The sequence below is a fragment of the Camelus ferus genome, chromosome 11 (genome assembly GCF_009834535.1).
Source record: "Camelus ferus isolate YT-003-E chromosome 11, BCGSAC_Cfer_1.0, whole genome shotgun sequence".
Taxonomy (NCBI): domain Eukaryota; kingdom Metazoa; phylum Chordata; class Mammalia; order Artiodactyla; family Camelidae; genus Camelus; species Camelus ferus.
In genome coordinates, this window is record NC_045706.1 from 50551471 (window position 1) to 50568084 (window position 16614).

At 40.9% G+C, this 16614-nt stretch overlaps 1 protein-coding gene across 4 annotated transcripts in view; it reads left to right on the forward strand.

Moving 5' to 3' along the window:
* VCL (vinculin) overlaps positions 1 to 16614 on the forward strand; it is a 91702-nt gene that overhangs the window by 62195 nt on the left and 12893 nt on the right. For all 4 annotated transcript variants that reach the window (XM_032491563.1, XM_032491565.1, XM_032491564.1 and 1 more), the window contains exons 8-15: positions 460 to 607; positions 3883 to 4036; positions 4740 to 4915; positions 7797 to 7987; positions 9227 to 9426; positions 10567 to 10695; positions 14211 to 14360; positions 15994 to 16102. In XM_032491563.1, the coding sequence (XP_032347454.1) occupies positions 460 to 607; positions 3883 to 4036; positions 4740 to 4915; positions 7797 to 7987; positions 9227 to 9426; positions 10567 to 10695; positions 14211 to 14360; positions 15994 to 16102 (1257 nt within the window). The remainder of the gene's footprint in view (positions 1 to 459; positions 608 to 3882; positions 4037 to 4739; positions 4916 to 7796; positions 7988 to 9226; positions 9427 to 10566; positions 10696 to 14210; positions 14361 to 15993; positions 16103 to 16614) is intronic.

Sequence of the window (16614 nt, forward strand, 5' to 3'; positions counted from 1 at the left end):
TGTTGCTAATAAGAATTGGGAAGCAGAGTTGACTTATATAAAGATAAGACCCAAACAGGTTATTGAGCTAGGCTTTATGGATTTTCTAATCTAATATGTATTCAGTTTTAGATTAATATTTGAATGAATGTGAAAAGCCTAATGGAGTTTGGAGATGTTAAGTACTATTAAGTTGTTAGAGCCTACTTTCATCATCCATATGCTTACCACAAGCTGCTTATTATCTCCAGATGGCTATGGTTCCAGAGGTCTTTTTAGCAGCCTCTGTAGGTGGAAGCTCACCCTCTGGCTGTAAGAGCACTGCTCCGTTGGCTGCTAGCTGTCAGATGTATTGCCTTCAATTCACTTGTTCTGTCGTATAAAGTCATCTGTTCCTTCATGAATGAAATGCCTTGTAAAGCATCCTCTCTGAATAATTAATGGGTCAAAACGTAGATATTGAATATCTCTTTATTTTAGGGGATGCTGGTGAGCAGGCCATCAGGCAGATCTTAGATGAAGCTGGAAAAGTTGGTGAACTCTGCGCAGGCAAAGAACGCAGGGAGATCCTGGGAACCTGTAAGATGCTAGGGCAGATGACTGATCAAGTGGCTGACCTGCGAGCCAGGTAATGTTCCTTTGCTCTCACCAGTGCAGGAATGGGTAGCAGATAGGATCTCATTCCTGATGGAGTGACTCAGAAAGCAAGTTTCTGTGAATTTTACTGAGTTCTCTACGGCTGATAGATAATATAGATACTATATTCTACTAGTTCTTTTGACATTGAAGTGAATTTTCCCTTTGTTGAACTTTTAAAATATGCAGATGCCTTGTAGTAAAGTTGAAATTGAAATAGAAATCTGTTAAGTTTCTAGCCATAGGCTTATGGAAAATAAAATAAGGGGGCAGTGGGTAGATATTTTTTTATGAGGAATGGGTAGAAAAAAACACAGAGTGAAAACATCAGAATCACTTCACATGTCATTTTTAAAAATCAGTTAAATAGATTATCCTCTACATTGACCATTTCTAGGCTCTTTTAAGTTTCTATTTCATCATTATTCATTTGATTTTATAATTCTTTTAACTATCTTTTACCCACCTCAAGTCTTGGCTTTTAGAATCTACTCCCACCTTCTCATAAACTAAATATATATAGTTTGCTTTTAAGGAAACTCAATATGACATAGGTTTATTTGGAACTCATAAATACAGTTAATGATGCTCTAAAAGATCCTCACTTTGATGGAATTTTATAGCATGGACGTTGAGAAAAATTGAGGTATGTCGACACACTAGTACAATGAAATTTAACTTTACTTTGAGAATGTCATGAAGCATCTTGAGATGATTGGAAAACGAGGTCTCCCTACAAACTAAGTCCTCAGAACTCGGTGGCATGTTGCACACCGTTACACCTGGCCTCAAACGTGTTCACATGATGGACTTAAGAACACAGTTCTTAAAGGAGTGGTTCTTAACCTTTTTGGGACCAAGATCATTTTTATAATCTGATAAAAGCCATTACTGAAAGCCATTACTCTGTACCTAAGCAGATGCACATGGGCATGCCCATATACAATATTATGTGTACATTTCTAGAGGTTCGTGGATTCACTGTAGCCCTGGAAGTCCATGGGCTTCCGGTTAAGAGCCTCCAGCTTGAAGGGGAGAAGGAACAGCATCAATAGATGTCTCTCAGTGAGCTCAGGGGGCCTTTTCTCCTGCTGTGAGGCAGTCTCCCCTGACGTGAGCATGACAAAAACTTCACAGAAAGGACAAAAAGAAGTTCTGTTCCCATTAGGAGAAATGCCAATGCGGTTTGATGAGATTCTTGGCTCTTCTAATTTCTCACTGCCGGCTCTTTTGTCTGCAGCCTTTTCACAGTGTGGTTTCACAGTGTAGTAGACAGTTTTCACTTGGAATTCTCAAATACACAATTGCATGTCCTCAGAGAAAGATGGATTTGAGCAAGAGAATGAGGTAGTTGCTGTACAGGATCAGCTATAAATCTGTAGAGAAAAGGCTGGGACAGGGAGGGGCTGCGGTGGGCCTGCTCCACACTGGAGCCTGCACCAGCCCCACACAGTGAAAGATTACAAAGCCGTCTCCCTGTTATCCTTTCTTAAATATGCCTGCTGGCTAACATTTAAGCGGCTGAAACTCAGTAACAAGTTCCTACTTGATATTCTTCTATTCAGTCACCAAGGGTTTCTAGGATAGTAAATATCTATTTTCTCCTCTGTGGGACTCAATAAACTTTTTATTTTGAATGAAAAATTATGTAGTCCATAAATATTTTTACTTTTTCACTTGGCCTCTTAGACCAAAAAGGTACCTCCTCATGAATTACTAGATTTGAAGGAAAAAAGCAAGTTAAATCATAAAAAGTTTATTTCCCAGAAGTCTTAGACTCCTCTGCTGTGTAAAAGGGAGGTGTCAGGTACAAGGGAAAGCTGTATATATACCTTTTATATACCTGGCAATAAATGTTATTGCGTTCACTGTCTCAAATATTGGTGTAAGTGAAAAGCAGAGATAAATTTAAAAAGAGGATAGATAGGTGAATGAGAAATCTGTACTATTATAAGGGAAGCAAAGATGTTTTGGAGTTTATCCTAAAATTAGAAGCTCAGGTTAGGATGATCAGCTGTGCCATTCGGCCTAATGATAAAGTTGCCACCCCTACCACTGAGTTTACCAGGCTGGGTGGATTGTAAAACCTGAGTGTAAAAAGATGGCAACTCTTACTTTGTTGTGACTTGGGAAGTCTTTTACAAAGGGAAAACAAGTTTCCGCTAACTCATGTCATTTTTTGTAGTAGTAGCATACCACTTCTGAGGGAGGAAAATAGTGAAGTTAATTCTTTAGGAACTTGGTAGGAAGTAATGGTTTCTAGTCACCACGTGCCCTTTCCCTTCAGTACTAACTGGCTGTGATATTTACAGATTACATAGGAGTGGAAGGTAAATATTTAAGGTTATCATTAGGTTATGATAACTACAATTCAGTAATAACGATAGTCATATATGTACGTTACTTTATTGCCAAAATGCTTTCAAGTGTATCTTTTTGCTTGAAGCCACTCTGATGAGCAGGGCAAGTATTGTTACCTACCTATCCCTCACTTTGTAAGTTAGAAAACTGAAGCCCAAAGAACTTGAACATCGTAAACAAGGTTCCATGGATATCAGGAGTCAGGATTTGAACACAGATCTGCTTGGTCTCAGTGCGGTGTGCTTTCAGTAACGCTAGGCATGCTGCCTGTTGAAGCATTTTCAGTGTTTACTTGCCCATGAACAAGACAATCTAACGGACTGTTTATTTCCAAGGCACACATTACTGTGGCAACAAAACCCTCCATAGCAATAAGATGATAAGCACGTCCTCCCCCCCCCAAAGATTAGGTTTGATTATGTAATCACCACCAAGAGGAGAATCATTATTATCAAACTTGCAGGTCTGGTCTTTAAAGTGGTTATGCAGTTCCTTGAAGCTACTGTGTGTGTGTGTGTGTGTTTGTGTGTTTTAGAGTGGTATTTATTGATTTGTTTGTTTGTTTATTTTTTGCTTTTTTCGGTGGGGGGAGCAATTAGGTTTATTTATTTATTTTTAGAGGAGGTACTGGGGATCGAACCCAGGACCTCATGCATGTTAAAGTATGCACTCTACCACTTGAGCTATATCCTTCCCTGCTACTGGGTATTTTTCAAAGCAAAGGAGAAATTAGGTGGTTTGGGTGTTTTGCTTTATTTCTCTGTGTTTCCTTGTGCTATTCCAGATTTAGTGGAGGAAAGGAAAAAGACAAGCATGTTAGCAAAATGACATATACTGTGCTTTTAGTATTATTTTGCTCTTAAGACTTTGAGGGAGTACAATAACAGCGTCTGTCTGTTTGAGTAGAGGACAAGGAGCCTCACCGGTGGCCATGCAGAAAGCCCAGCAGGTGTCTCAGGGTCTGGATGTGCTCACAGCAAAGGTGGAAAACGCAGCCCGCAAGCTGGAAGCCATGACCAACTCAAAGCAGAGCATCGCGAAGAAGATCGATGCTGCTCAGGTAGCAGTGATGTTTTCAGGAGTGTGGGGGATACAAGAGAAGGTGAAATGGTCCATAAACATCCTGCATCCCCCTCATCCAATCTACTGTGGGTGGATAATGGGGGTTTTTGAGCAATGACTGATTCCCAGCAGTTGCCAATGTTAACACGTCCGCTATCACCACAGGTTTTAGACTAATGTTTATTTATATTTTGAAGCAGAGATCTTAATTTTGAATCCTTTGGTTAGTTAAAAGTCAGCATTCTTGGGTACCAAGAGAATCCTATTTCCTGATGGAGACTATGGTATTTTAAAGCTGTTCTTCATCTCAAAAATCACAACTGTTTTTGGTCATAGCAATGTTAGAGGGTAACGTTTTCCAATACTACTCTACTGTGAAATGATTTTCAGGCATTTCCTGAAGAAACACAAATGTTTGAGAAAGTGAAGAATTAATAAGACGTGATTAATTCAAAGATAAGATAAAACTTGTGAAGGTATTTTCCTAATGGGAGAGAAAAAAATCATTTTTAAGACGAAGGATTGATTTGGTTTTACCTGAGCAAGAACCAATGGGGGGAAAAAAGGATCAGCGTTAGACAAAGAACTGCAACTATGCCTTGTGATTACTAGTGAAATATTTCTGATGGCCTTGTTAAGTTTAATAAACTTGGCTCATGAATAGATGACAGCGTGCTTCTTTTCTGTTTCTGTGTCTGTAGAATTGGCTTGCCGATCCAAATGGTGGACCAGAAGGAGAAGAACAGATTCGAGGGGCTTTGGCTGAAGCTCGGAAAATAGCTGAATTATGTGATGATCCTAAAGAGAGAGATGACATTCTCCGTTCTCTGGGAGAAATATCTGCTCTGACGTCTAAATTAGCAGATCTACGAAGACAGTATGTATTTAATCAATTAAATGGTCCTTTACTCTCTCTGTCTTTTCTCCTAAGAACTTACATAGTTGAATTTTATAGGTTAAATGCACATATGATGTTCTGTGTTCTCATTGTTTCTGTGTGACATGGTGAGGGCAGATGGTTTTAAATTAATAAATGTAGGATTTGGATTTAATAAATAAGTTTATTAATTTTTTAAATTAATAAAAAAGAACTCATTTTTTGAGAGCTATGTTTAAAATCTCTAAGCTGCTACACATGGTGGTGACCTTTCTGTTTCCCAGCCATATGAGGAAAGTAAGTTTTGCAGCTAGCTATGAAAAGATTGTTGTGTGTTGGGGGAGGAGGGGGTACGGTGGGAGGAAGCCTAAGAAGGTACTTTCTTCCTTCCCCAGCAGTGTTATTGCTTATGTAGAAGTTATAAAAGATCCTTAAATATGATATCTTCCCCACAGCTTCTTCTCTTAAGGGGATTTTTTTTTTTTTTAATCAGTGAGACAGATAAGGCTTTCACAGCACCAGCTCTGATTATCTAGAAAAGATGTATTGCTGTCTTCTTTTGAAAGATATTTTTCTGTCTTTAAAAAACTGCATCCCATGCTAAAAGAACATTGAGAAAGGTTGCAACATCAAAAGTAAGAGTTGCTTCTTTCCCACCTCAGTCCTCCAGCCACTTCTCCAGGGATAACCATAGTCAAGTATCTTGTGAAATTTGGCTTTTCATTGAATTTGCATGTTTCAGTTCCTTTTCTTCCATGGGACAGTGCCTGACCTTTTCCCAGAGATACTTTTGAGTTCTTCAGATCTTATGTTGGCTCAGAGAGCAATGTTGGCTAAGAAAGCAAACTCCTGCCTTGGACTGTGAAATAGGAATGAGCGGGAGCAGGGGGGACAAACTTCAGGCAGGATGTTGTGACAGAGAGCAGCTTAGGTAACAGCTCAACTCTGATTGTATATCAGGCACAGTCATTTGGGGGGTGGTCTTGGTTTTACACCCCCAAATCTTAAATTTGGGAAGGTGGGAAAATGTGTATTTGGACAATCATAGAATATAATGGCTACGAAGTTAGGTCTCTGTTCATTAATATCATCTGTTCACATTTTTACTAGATTTAAAAATAAAGGAGGAAACTATATTCTCAGGACCCTAACACAAGTCCATACACATAGCAGGCACTCATTAATGTTTCTTAATGATGAAGAGAGAATGAATGATAGTGATAGTAACAGTAGATTTCAAGTCTGGTCTTGTAGTGTTACCGCTACTTATTCCTCTTTTATGTAATGAATAAATAACCCTCTGGCAGCAGAAATAACTATGATCAGAATCACAGTAAATAACTTCTTTGTCCAGCTTTATAATGGAGAAAGTATGGAAATTTAGAGTCATAAAGGAGCTCTTAAGATAGTATCTGAATTAATCATTCTGTCAGGTAGGCTATTATTTGCATTTTTATTGGTGAGACAGATATGATTATCCCGAAGTTTACTTTTCTGTGACCTAGTGGACTTGAGATATAAAATGAGTCAGACTCTTTATATGGTCATAATGGTTAGAATCATAATTTGAAATAAAATTTTGGGGACAGCAGTTATCTCCCTTTGTGATATAATTGTGGTTGTCTTTTTGTATCTGTGTTCGTGTACTTGTTGAGGTTCTTTGGTTACAAGGACCAACTCAGGTAAAAGTGGATGTTTATTGATGATACATAGAGGCATCTAATGGGACTCAACAGCTTGAAGTGTGGCTAGGTCTTAGGGCAGCTGGAAGCTTCTCCCTCCTTCTCTTAGCAGCTGTGTGGTGCACTCTGCCTGTTTCACTCTGTGTGTTGACTTTATTTATTTGAGTTCTTCATCTAGCTTTGACCCACTGTGTCCCAGGCTTCCCAGCTCCAGATCCCACCACTAGCTGAGTATGCAGGGTTTTAAGTCTGGACTGAAGACCACCTATCTCAGAATCTCCTAAGAAGGTTGTTAAAAATACAGAACCCTGGACCCCACCCCAAACATACTTAATCAGAATCCCCTTTGATGCTGGGTTTAACAATCTGCATTTAAAAATAATATCCCTGGTGATTTATTCACACTGGACTTTCGAGAGCCACCAGAATCAAATTAAGTGCCTTGCCTGACTGTGACCATGTCATCTTTGAGTTAGATAACCACCCAGTTCCATCATTTATGGTAAGGATTGAGGGTTATTTGATACCAACATAAGGCAACATGTGTAGTATCTAAGAGTGAGGACTCTGAAGTCAGGCAGAGTGCCTGGGTTTGAATCTGGCTGCACCACAGTAAGTTTTGGAACCTTGAGTAAATTATCTAACCTCTTTGTGCCTCAGTTTTGTTTTTTGAATAATGGGAATAATGCTGGTATTTACCTCATAAATTTGTTGTGAGGATTAAATAATACAAGAAGAGTGTTTGCAAGAGTACCTGGCAGAGTTAGGACTCAAAAAATTGTATTACTACTAATTCTACTCTAGCTCCTTCAACTAGTGCTGCACAGCAAACGTGTCTGCTTGGGCCCGCTTAGTTCCAGAAGGAACTGGTGTTTTCAGAGGTGCCAGGCTGAGGGGTCAACTAACCTAGTGATGATTGACTAAGCTCATTTTACCAAATGGTTGAGCCTAGCTGAGCTCGACTGGTCAAACTCAAACTTAACTACAACATATTTAACTGCCTGAACTAGGCAAGACAGTCAGAACTTATATTATTAATCTCTTATTTAAGGGCCAAATAGGTAAGTCCCTCTACTTTCAAACCAAATTAATAATAATCATTTTGTCATCTCATTAGCATTTGTATTAGCAATTAAATCATCTCAATGTGAAGAGTGTCTCTGTGTGACAGGATGGCTATTTTTGTTTTTCCTCTGCAGGGGAAAAGGGGATTCCCCAGAGGCCCGAGCACTGGCCAAACAAGTGGCCACAGCCCTGCAGAATTTGCAGACCAAAACCAACAGGGCTGTGGCCAACAGCAGACCCGCCAAAGCAGCTGTCCACCTCGAGGGCAAGATTGAACAAGCACAGCGGTGGATTGATAATCCCACGGTGGATGACCGGGGAGTTGGTAAGGCACTGAACCCTCCTTAAACTTATTTCAGTGAGGATAAGCAAGTTGTTGATAGAGCTGTAATTAGGTTCAGAAAGGGTTCTTTAGCCTCTGGTGAGTAAGTCATTCCACAGTGGGACTCCATTTCCAAATGGAGCCAATACGATTCCTGTGATTTAATCAAGACATGTTAGCAAAGGAATGGATTTTCTGTGGGCAAGAAGAGCCCTCGGGTTGCAGTGGGAACTTCGCGCTGATTACTTCCAGTCTGTGTGTACCTTAATTCTGTTGTATTTCTGTTATTATGGTCCTTAGGAAGTTCTCAGTTAAATGTAATTTTTGAAAATAAGTAAAAGGCGTGTGGTTGCCGAGGTGATTTTCAGTGGTGAGGGCTCCTGCGTCACACAGTCACCTGTAGAATTGATTACCTACAATTCTGTGGGGTTTTTTTTGAGAGATTTTAGAAATGGATCTATAAGAATTAAGGTCATATTATGATAGCAAGCCTGCTGAAGCTGAAAGACCTGTTTACTTCATTTGCTGTATTAGTTGGAAAGAGATAAAATTTTTAATTGGTGATTCCCAGTACTGGGGATCAGGCAGATGTATAATTTACTGGTGGAGGAATAAATTGGTGCAAACTTTATGAATGGCAGTTGGGAATTATACGTCAAGAGCTTTAAAAAAGTACATACCCTTGACACAACATTGTAAAATGATTATAAATCAATAAAAAAATGTTAAAACAAAAAAAGTACATACCCATTGACTTAGCAATTTGACTCATAGGAATTTATTCTAAGAAATAATTAGAGATGTTTCTAACTTACATATGAGAATTTATATAAACGGCATAAATGCTTACTAATAGGTACATGGCCAACAATTATGGTTAATATGATGAAATGTTACCTAGTTTTAGATTATGAATTTTTAAGAATATTTAATGACATAAAAATGCTTGTGTTAAATAAAAAGAAGAGAGGAATAAAAGTTTATGTATAGTATGACCCCAGTTTTGTAAAAGAGAAATGTATGTTTGTTTGGGAGCATGCAGTGCATTCAGAAAGACTGGAAGGAAATGTTCAGATACAGCAATTTCTGAGTGATGGGCTTATGGGTGGTTTATATTTTTTAACATTTTAAAAAATTTCCCCACTTTTTTGTGTTGTTATTATTAAAAAAGAAATACCAGAGTGGCCCTGCCTCTGGCCTCTCTGGGCCTGTGTGAGTTTCAGTGTTTTCTTTTTGGTCCAGGTCAGGCTGCCATCCGGGGGCTCGTGGCCGAAGGGCATCGTCTGGCTAATGTCATGATGGGGCCTTATCGCCAAGATCTTCTGGCAAAGTGTGACCGCGTGGACCAGCTGACAGCGCAGCTGGCTGACCTGGCTGCCCGAGGGGAAGGGGAGAGTCCTCAGGCCAGAGCACTTGCATCTCAGCTCCAAGACTCCTTAAAGGTAGAACTCAGGAGCTCTAGCATTACATTTCTTATGCTTACTGCTGTTGAAAAACTAGGAGGTGGAGAGAGTTTTTAAAATATATAATTTCTTGAGCCTAGGGAAAGTGAGAAACGTGTGATCAAGAATATAAGGAAATCCAGAGCTTATTCGGGACAAGCTCACACGAGTGTGATAACAATTAAAATTGCGTTTCCCAAGTTGCACCCAGTCCAGAGCTCTTTCATATTTGCTCTACCACGTGTCATCTATACTTTTTAATTTAGCCAATAATTTTCTTAAAATGGACTCCTTTTTAAAATGTAAATAAATTTGTTTAAAAGAAAAGTTTATAATAATCCTGAAATCAGGAGCTTGATGAACTAGTTAGATTTTTTTTCTAATATTCTGTAAAAGAAACACACAATTATTAAAATAAAACCGGTTGTCTATATAACACCTAAAATCATCTCATATCACCAGCCCAGACATGCCCCCCACCTTGAGAAACAGTGGGGGTGACTGAGACTACTCTGACTATAAATCCAGAATAAAACTTAGATTGGACAAAGTTTGATAATTATGAAAAAGAGTTTTTTTCATGACTTCTTAGAATCCTCTTCTTTAGACTCATGTTAAAAAATGGGTACATAAATTGGTTATTGAGTTTTTCTAGAAACTTAATTGAAATGGCATGTGTCAAAAATATCCCATTCTTGATATTTTCTTCTACATGTAAGAAATTGCTTAGAAATTGGGCACTGCATCCATTGAACAATCCTTACTGTTACTGTGGTCAAATCAGGCCCCTCCAGCACTGAGATTGGTGAGGGGCTCTCGGTCTTCTTGGGCTCAACCCCATGATTCATAGTATCTTTTCTTAGAGGGAAACAAGAAAGGAAGGAAGATTTCTTGATTGCGTGGAGCAGTCTCTAGGAAAATGTGGGCCATGTCTTACTTTTCCTTAATCTTTTGGAGGGCAGGATCCACATCTTACCCCTGTTTCATGCTGGCTCAGTGTTTTGTTGATGCTTACAGCTGATAAATTTGAATGAAACACTGAATGAATGAATGTGTCGGTGAAGGGAGAACACATTCACTGTGACAGATGTGCTTTTTGGATATTTCTGGAAATTTTCAATTATAAACAATATTTTTAAGGATCTGAAAGCCCGGATGCAGGAGGCCATGACTCAGGAGGTGTCAGATGTTTTCAGTGATACCACAACTCCCATCAAGCTGTTGGCAGTGGCAGCCACTGCCCCTCCTGATGCACCCAATAGGGAAGAGGTGGGTATCTGAGGTCTTCCGTTTCTTCTGTTGGCCAGCCATATGTGTTTGTATATATGTGTGTGTATGTATATGTGTGTGTGTGTGTATATGTGTGTGTGTGTGTGTGTGTGTGTGTGTGTGTGTGTGTGTGTGTGTAAAGGTAAAATGTGACTACAGTGTATGTCAGGGGCAGTGGTTGGGAAATTGTGGATGAAGGGTGGAAGGGTAGAAGAGGGAAGGAATGCCCTGCCCCTTCTTTCAGTCAAGTATGTCACTTAGGAATGTCTTTAGGAGATGTCCTCACTTGTAAGCAGTGGAAGACCTGACTGTCAGATTAAAACAAGTAGGTTTTATTTTCATCACATAACAAGAAACATGGAGGTAGGTAGCCTTGGCATTGGCTCAGCAGCTTGACACCATGAAAGCTGGTGTCTCTCTGAGTTTCTCGGTCTTTTCCTTTTGGTGTGAGATGGCACTTGTGGCCCTGGGCATTATGCTCAAGGCAGTAAGGAAATGAGGAATGGGGGCACTCTAGCCATAACTGTCAGTTTTATTAGGGTACTTTATTCTCAACACAGAAGTCGGGGCAATTTCAAATCATTTGATGTCATTCTTTTACTCAAACCCTTCAGATGACTCCTCCCTGTCCCAGAGAGAAGGCAGAGTGCTTACAGTGAACAGTAAGGCCAGTGATAATGCTGGTAGACCAGCTCTCCAGGAAAAAACCAAACCAAACCAAACTAAACCAAACCACAAAAAAAGCCCTGATTTGTAATGTTTGTTGACTTCCATGATGTAAATATTCCCACGATGGCTGTTTCAACGTGAAGTCACTGTAAGCAGAGTTGGGAGGAAATGGGTGCATGTGGCTCTTAAGAGCTTATATGAGTTGGTACAAGCAGCCGCCATCACACTCTGCATCTGGTCCCGCATCTGCTTCTCTGGCCTTGAGTGGTGCCTCTCTTCCCTTCATGCTCCTCTCTCTGCATTGACCTTCTTGCATTGTACTTCCAGTATTCCTTGTTTATGTTCACGTGTTCTAACTGCTGGCCCCTTGCTCTTGTTCTCTCTGGTCCTCCCACGGTACTTTCTCTAGCTCTACTGAAATGTCACCGTGGGGTCACCACCTAAGATAGCAACCCCACCCCAACCCCAAGGAATTTCCTCATCTCCATATCCTACTTTTCTCCCTAGCGTTTATCAACAGATGACGTATTTGCTTTGTTTCCCTCACGTTAGCATGAAAACTCCACGCAGGCAGGGATTTTGTTTTGTCATTACTTGTTCCCCAGTTTTTAGACCAATGCCTGGAACTTCACTGGTGCTGAATTAGTGAAAGTAAAGGCTTTCCCAGAAATCCTCCCTGAGAGAATTACCCGTGTCTCATTGGCCAGAGCTGTGTCACATGGCCACATCACTGCAGAGGAACCTAGGAAAGCAAGCATTTGGTTTCCCAGCCTCTGTGGTGTTGGCAGTGAAGGAGGGGTTGGGGCAGGCACCGAGACAATGTAGAACTGGGCGGACAGAGGCAGGCCAAACTGTCTACTGGTCATCTCCGCCCAGATGCTGCCTGGGTACCTCAGCGGGTGTTGTCCTCCTGTTTTCTTTCTATTGGAAATTTGTGAGTCGCTACTGACTTTTCTTTTCCCTTCCCTTCATCTTCCTACATCAGTAAATTAAGGCAAGCTAATCTGGCCTCACAAATATTTCTTGAGTCCTTTCCAGTTTCCATTCATGTTGCCACAGCTCTAGTGCTGAGCTTGTCCCCTGCTGCCTGATTGACTACATGGCTGTGACTGGTGTTCTTTGAGTCTGTCATTAGGCCACCAATAAAATACAAATACAGATCTGACCCTTATATTTTCCTGCTTAAACTCTTCAGTGGCCCTCCCCTTTCATGTAAGAGGAAGCCTGAGCTCTGTGATCTGGCTTCTCATACTCTCCCTGTGCCTGCTCCTACAAGCCCCCGCCTCCAGTTCACGCCCCAGCAATACCTCACTGCTTGTGGGTTCCTGCATGCTCTGCTCTTTCTCCCCTCTGTGTCTTTGTTCTTTCTGTCTCTCTGCCTAATTATCTTCCCCTTCATCTTTTGGCTAATCTCTATGTATCCTTTATCCTAGTATCCTTTACTTCCTGGATAGGCTGAGTGCCTTTCCTTTTCCTCCCATGCTATCAGTGCTTAGCTTAATTACTACACACAGCACCCTCTACTGTAAGTATCTGTCTGTGGGCCTTTTAAACCCCAGTAGGATGTGAGCTCCTTGAGATGCAGAAAGGCACATAGTAGGTGCTCAGTAAATTCTGATTGAGTGACAAGAAAAGCAAGCTAAGCAGTTGGTTAAATCAGAGAGTGCAGCAGACACGGGCTAGGATTGAGATGGTCAACCAAATTCGGCAACAGTCTGGTAGATCCAGAGTGTGGGAGACCAGCCAAGAAAAGAAACAAGGGCTGAGGGCAGGAGAAGAGAACCAGCAGATCAGAGATTTAGGCAGAGATTCTGAGCATTAAATGGCAAGAACCCAGGTGGCTGAATCCACACAAGAGGCCAGGATGGGGAAGAGACTTGAGTGGGTAAACACAGAACCCTGGCAATGAGGCTGGAGCCTGCTGTTAAACCAAGAGACCTTTAGCGATTGTCAGCCGGGAGCCAGAGCTTGTCTCCACATGTGGGCAGGTGGGCCCTCGGGAGGAGGCAAAGAGGAGGGTGGATCCTTCCAGGCCCTTCCTGCCTTGCTCTGGGTGTAGGAAAAAGCTCCCTGGGGCTGGTGGATGTAACTTTGCTTCAAGCATCAGTTCTACTATTATTTGAACAAATGACAGAAGAACTTTTGTCATCTTATCTAAGTTAAATGGTCTCCTTTATGGTATTCGACCTTGCATAATATCCATGTTGAAGAAAAAGTTAACTTTTAAAAAATGTGAGTGCTAAGTGAGCGATTCAGTAGGTGGTTTTGCACGTGGGCTGACAGAAGTCAGTCAGCCTTACCCCGTGTCAGGCCTGGGCGTGAGCACCAGCTATCGCCTTTCCCGTGGAGGTCAGAGGCAGGGTTTTTACAACATTAATGGTAATGGGATATGTGAGCGGAGCTGCCCTGAGGAGGCTGGACCTCTGGTTAGGACTCCGAGGATGTTCTTGGGCTTTAGCCCACCCAGCCACCTGCACTGGAGCCTGGAGTGGATTTTTTTGTCTTCTTCAAACTAGAGGATAGGTGTTTTGGGAATGGGGGTTGTTTACGTCTTTGCATTCTGTGAACTCCTTACTGCAGACTGCATGGTGCTGTATGTCCTGTTTGCACTCAGTAAGAATTGGTTAATGAAACTTCAGGGGGTGTGCGTGCACATGTACACGCATGTGATGCTTGTGGCCAAACATCCTGAGATGCGGCCAGGCCAAGACTAGGGTTTGATGTCGTCTCCTGAAGTCTTTGCTCAAGTAGTTGCTTTTTTCCTGCTCAAAGAGAGACTGTTTCTTAGGCCACTTGACCCATTTTATTGAAATAAATTTTCTTAATATCTTTGTTTTTTCCTCCAGGTATTTGATGAGAGGGCAGCTAACTTTGAAAACCATTCAGGAAGGCTTGGTGCCACAGCCGAGAAGGCGGCTGCTGTTGGAACTGCCAATAAATCAACGGTGGAAGGGATTCAGGCCTCCGTGAAGACGGCCCGAGAACTCACACCTCAGGTGGGTTCTGCTCCTTCGTCATCGTGTCCTTACTCACCCCATGTCAGTGTTCACCACATTCAGAAATGAAGGTTAATTACAGAACAGTTTCTATACATTTTTGAACACTTACTATAAAATATCATGAAAAAAAATCACATATCTATAGTGTCTAAATAATTTTTGTATTGTTTGAATTTTTTACAGTGATCATAGATTGATTTTGAAAGTAGAAAAAACTAGTAAAGCAGTGCCCCCCCCCCAAACCATGCATAGTTAGGGAAATACTTGGATAATCTTGTGAGGTTAGTTTGTTTTGTTTTAGAGCTTATACCTTTCCCCACGTCTCTTTGAGGGTATTTTAAAATTTTTAGTTGTGTCCATAATTTGTTTTCTTTCTTCTACTTAATTATATAACCAAGATGTGGCTAGTAGGCTGTGAAGAGTATACTGGAAGGGTGGGAACAAAAGAAAACAAATTGGACAGGAATTAACATTCTAGTTCATGGTAGATGTTATTAAAATATCAGTTCAACATTGTTTAGTGTGATGTTTGTGCATTTTTTCTTCCAATCAAATTATAGGAAATTCATTACTTTTTCTTTCATTTACTCAGCAGATTTTATTGAGTGCCTATGATACATTAAGAACTGTCTGGGCTTCACAAATCTGTGATCCTGGTTTTCCTGGGAGCTTGTGGGCGGAGACTAGGGGAATAAGCATGTCTCTTAATTGTTCAACTTTTGCCCATGTGGCATGTTAACAAGTTAGGTTCTCTTGAAAAATTATATTTGTGTAGCTTTTCAGAAAAAAAACTTCCATAAAACTTGAACATGTCTATATTTCTTTTAAAACTTCCATAAAACATGGAACATAAAACATAGGATTAAACTGAGATTAAGAGGCTTAAGACACCAACTATGGAAAGAGCAAGGACTTTGGAGACTTCTGGACCTGAATCCTCTGTGACATTGATTTTCCTCATGTGTGACTTTGATTTTCCTCATGTGTAAAATGGAGATAATTCCTTTCTAGTGGATTGTTCTGAGGATTAAGAACATGCTTGTACAGCCTGTAACTTATCATATACTCAATAAATGTTAGTTCCTCCCTCAAGTGCTGTAACTGACTAGCTGGGAGCTCTTGAGCAAGTCACATTTTCTGCATCTTGGTTTTTGCAGCTGTGAAGTGGAGAAATTACTGTCCTGTCTCTCTCGCAGGGTAGTTGTGAGGATTCAGTAAGATAATGGATTGAAAGCACTCTGAACTGTGGACAGTTATTTTTAATAAATATTTATAAATCTGTTTTAAGTAATTTTTAGTGTTTTACTTAATTGGTGCTTTTTAAGATGGAATAATTAACATCAAGGGCTTACGCCTGTTTTGTGTATGTTCAGAAGTATTAAGCAAACACTTATTTACTTTGTCACTTTATTACCTTCTTAAAATCAAGCTGTGACTGTAAAACCTTTTGCAAGGCCCATGTTGGGGAGCTATTCAGGAGACCAAACTGAAGAGTTCAGTCTGAAAAGAGACTTGTAGATTTTTGGCCTCACAGCGCCACCTGTAGGTAGAGGGGGGAAGCTCTGCCGAAGGCTTATATCTGAGCGGGAAGGTGCTCTGGTTTAAAGGTCGTTTGTTTTGTCATTGCCAGGTCGTCTCAGCCGCTCGCATCTTACTTAGGAATCCTGGAAATCAAGCTGCTTATGAACATTTCGAAACTATGAAGAACCAGTGGATCGATAATGTTGAAAAAATGACAGGTAGAGTTGTGTGCAGAGTTCTTACTGTCTAACCCATGAGGGTCAGGTTCTCAGAAACTCAAGCAGGACCGGTTATGTTACTCAGCTGCAGTTGGATAAAGGGACGGTCATGTGCTCAACAGTGCACTTGGCCCTGATTAGGGCCGCTCGGCAGCGGCTTCTCATTCAAGCCTTGCAACTTTGTCTGAAGAGAGACTCTTTGAGTCGCTTTTATTTTAATGCCGCCCCCCCTCCCCCATGTGTTGTTTATTGTTCCAGCTCCTATCTTCTCTTTGAATAGTGTCTTTTCTCTGTCTGAGCTGGAGTTTGGTTTCAGAGGCGGAGAGGCGGTGTTTGTGGATACAGTAGGTGGCCCTGTCATTTTCAGTGGGTTCATGTTTCAAGGAACCACAATAGCTACCATTTAATACAACTTGTCTCAGAGTTTCCTCCAACTTATCAGCTACGTAGTTTTAAAAAAAGGAGAAACCAACTCCCGACAAACTTGTGTCTGTGCAGTTGAAGTGGCACCT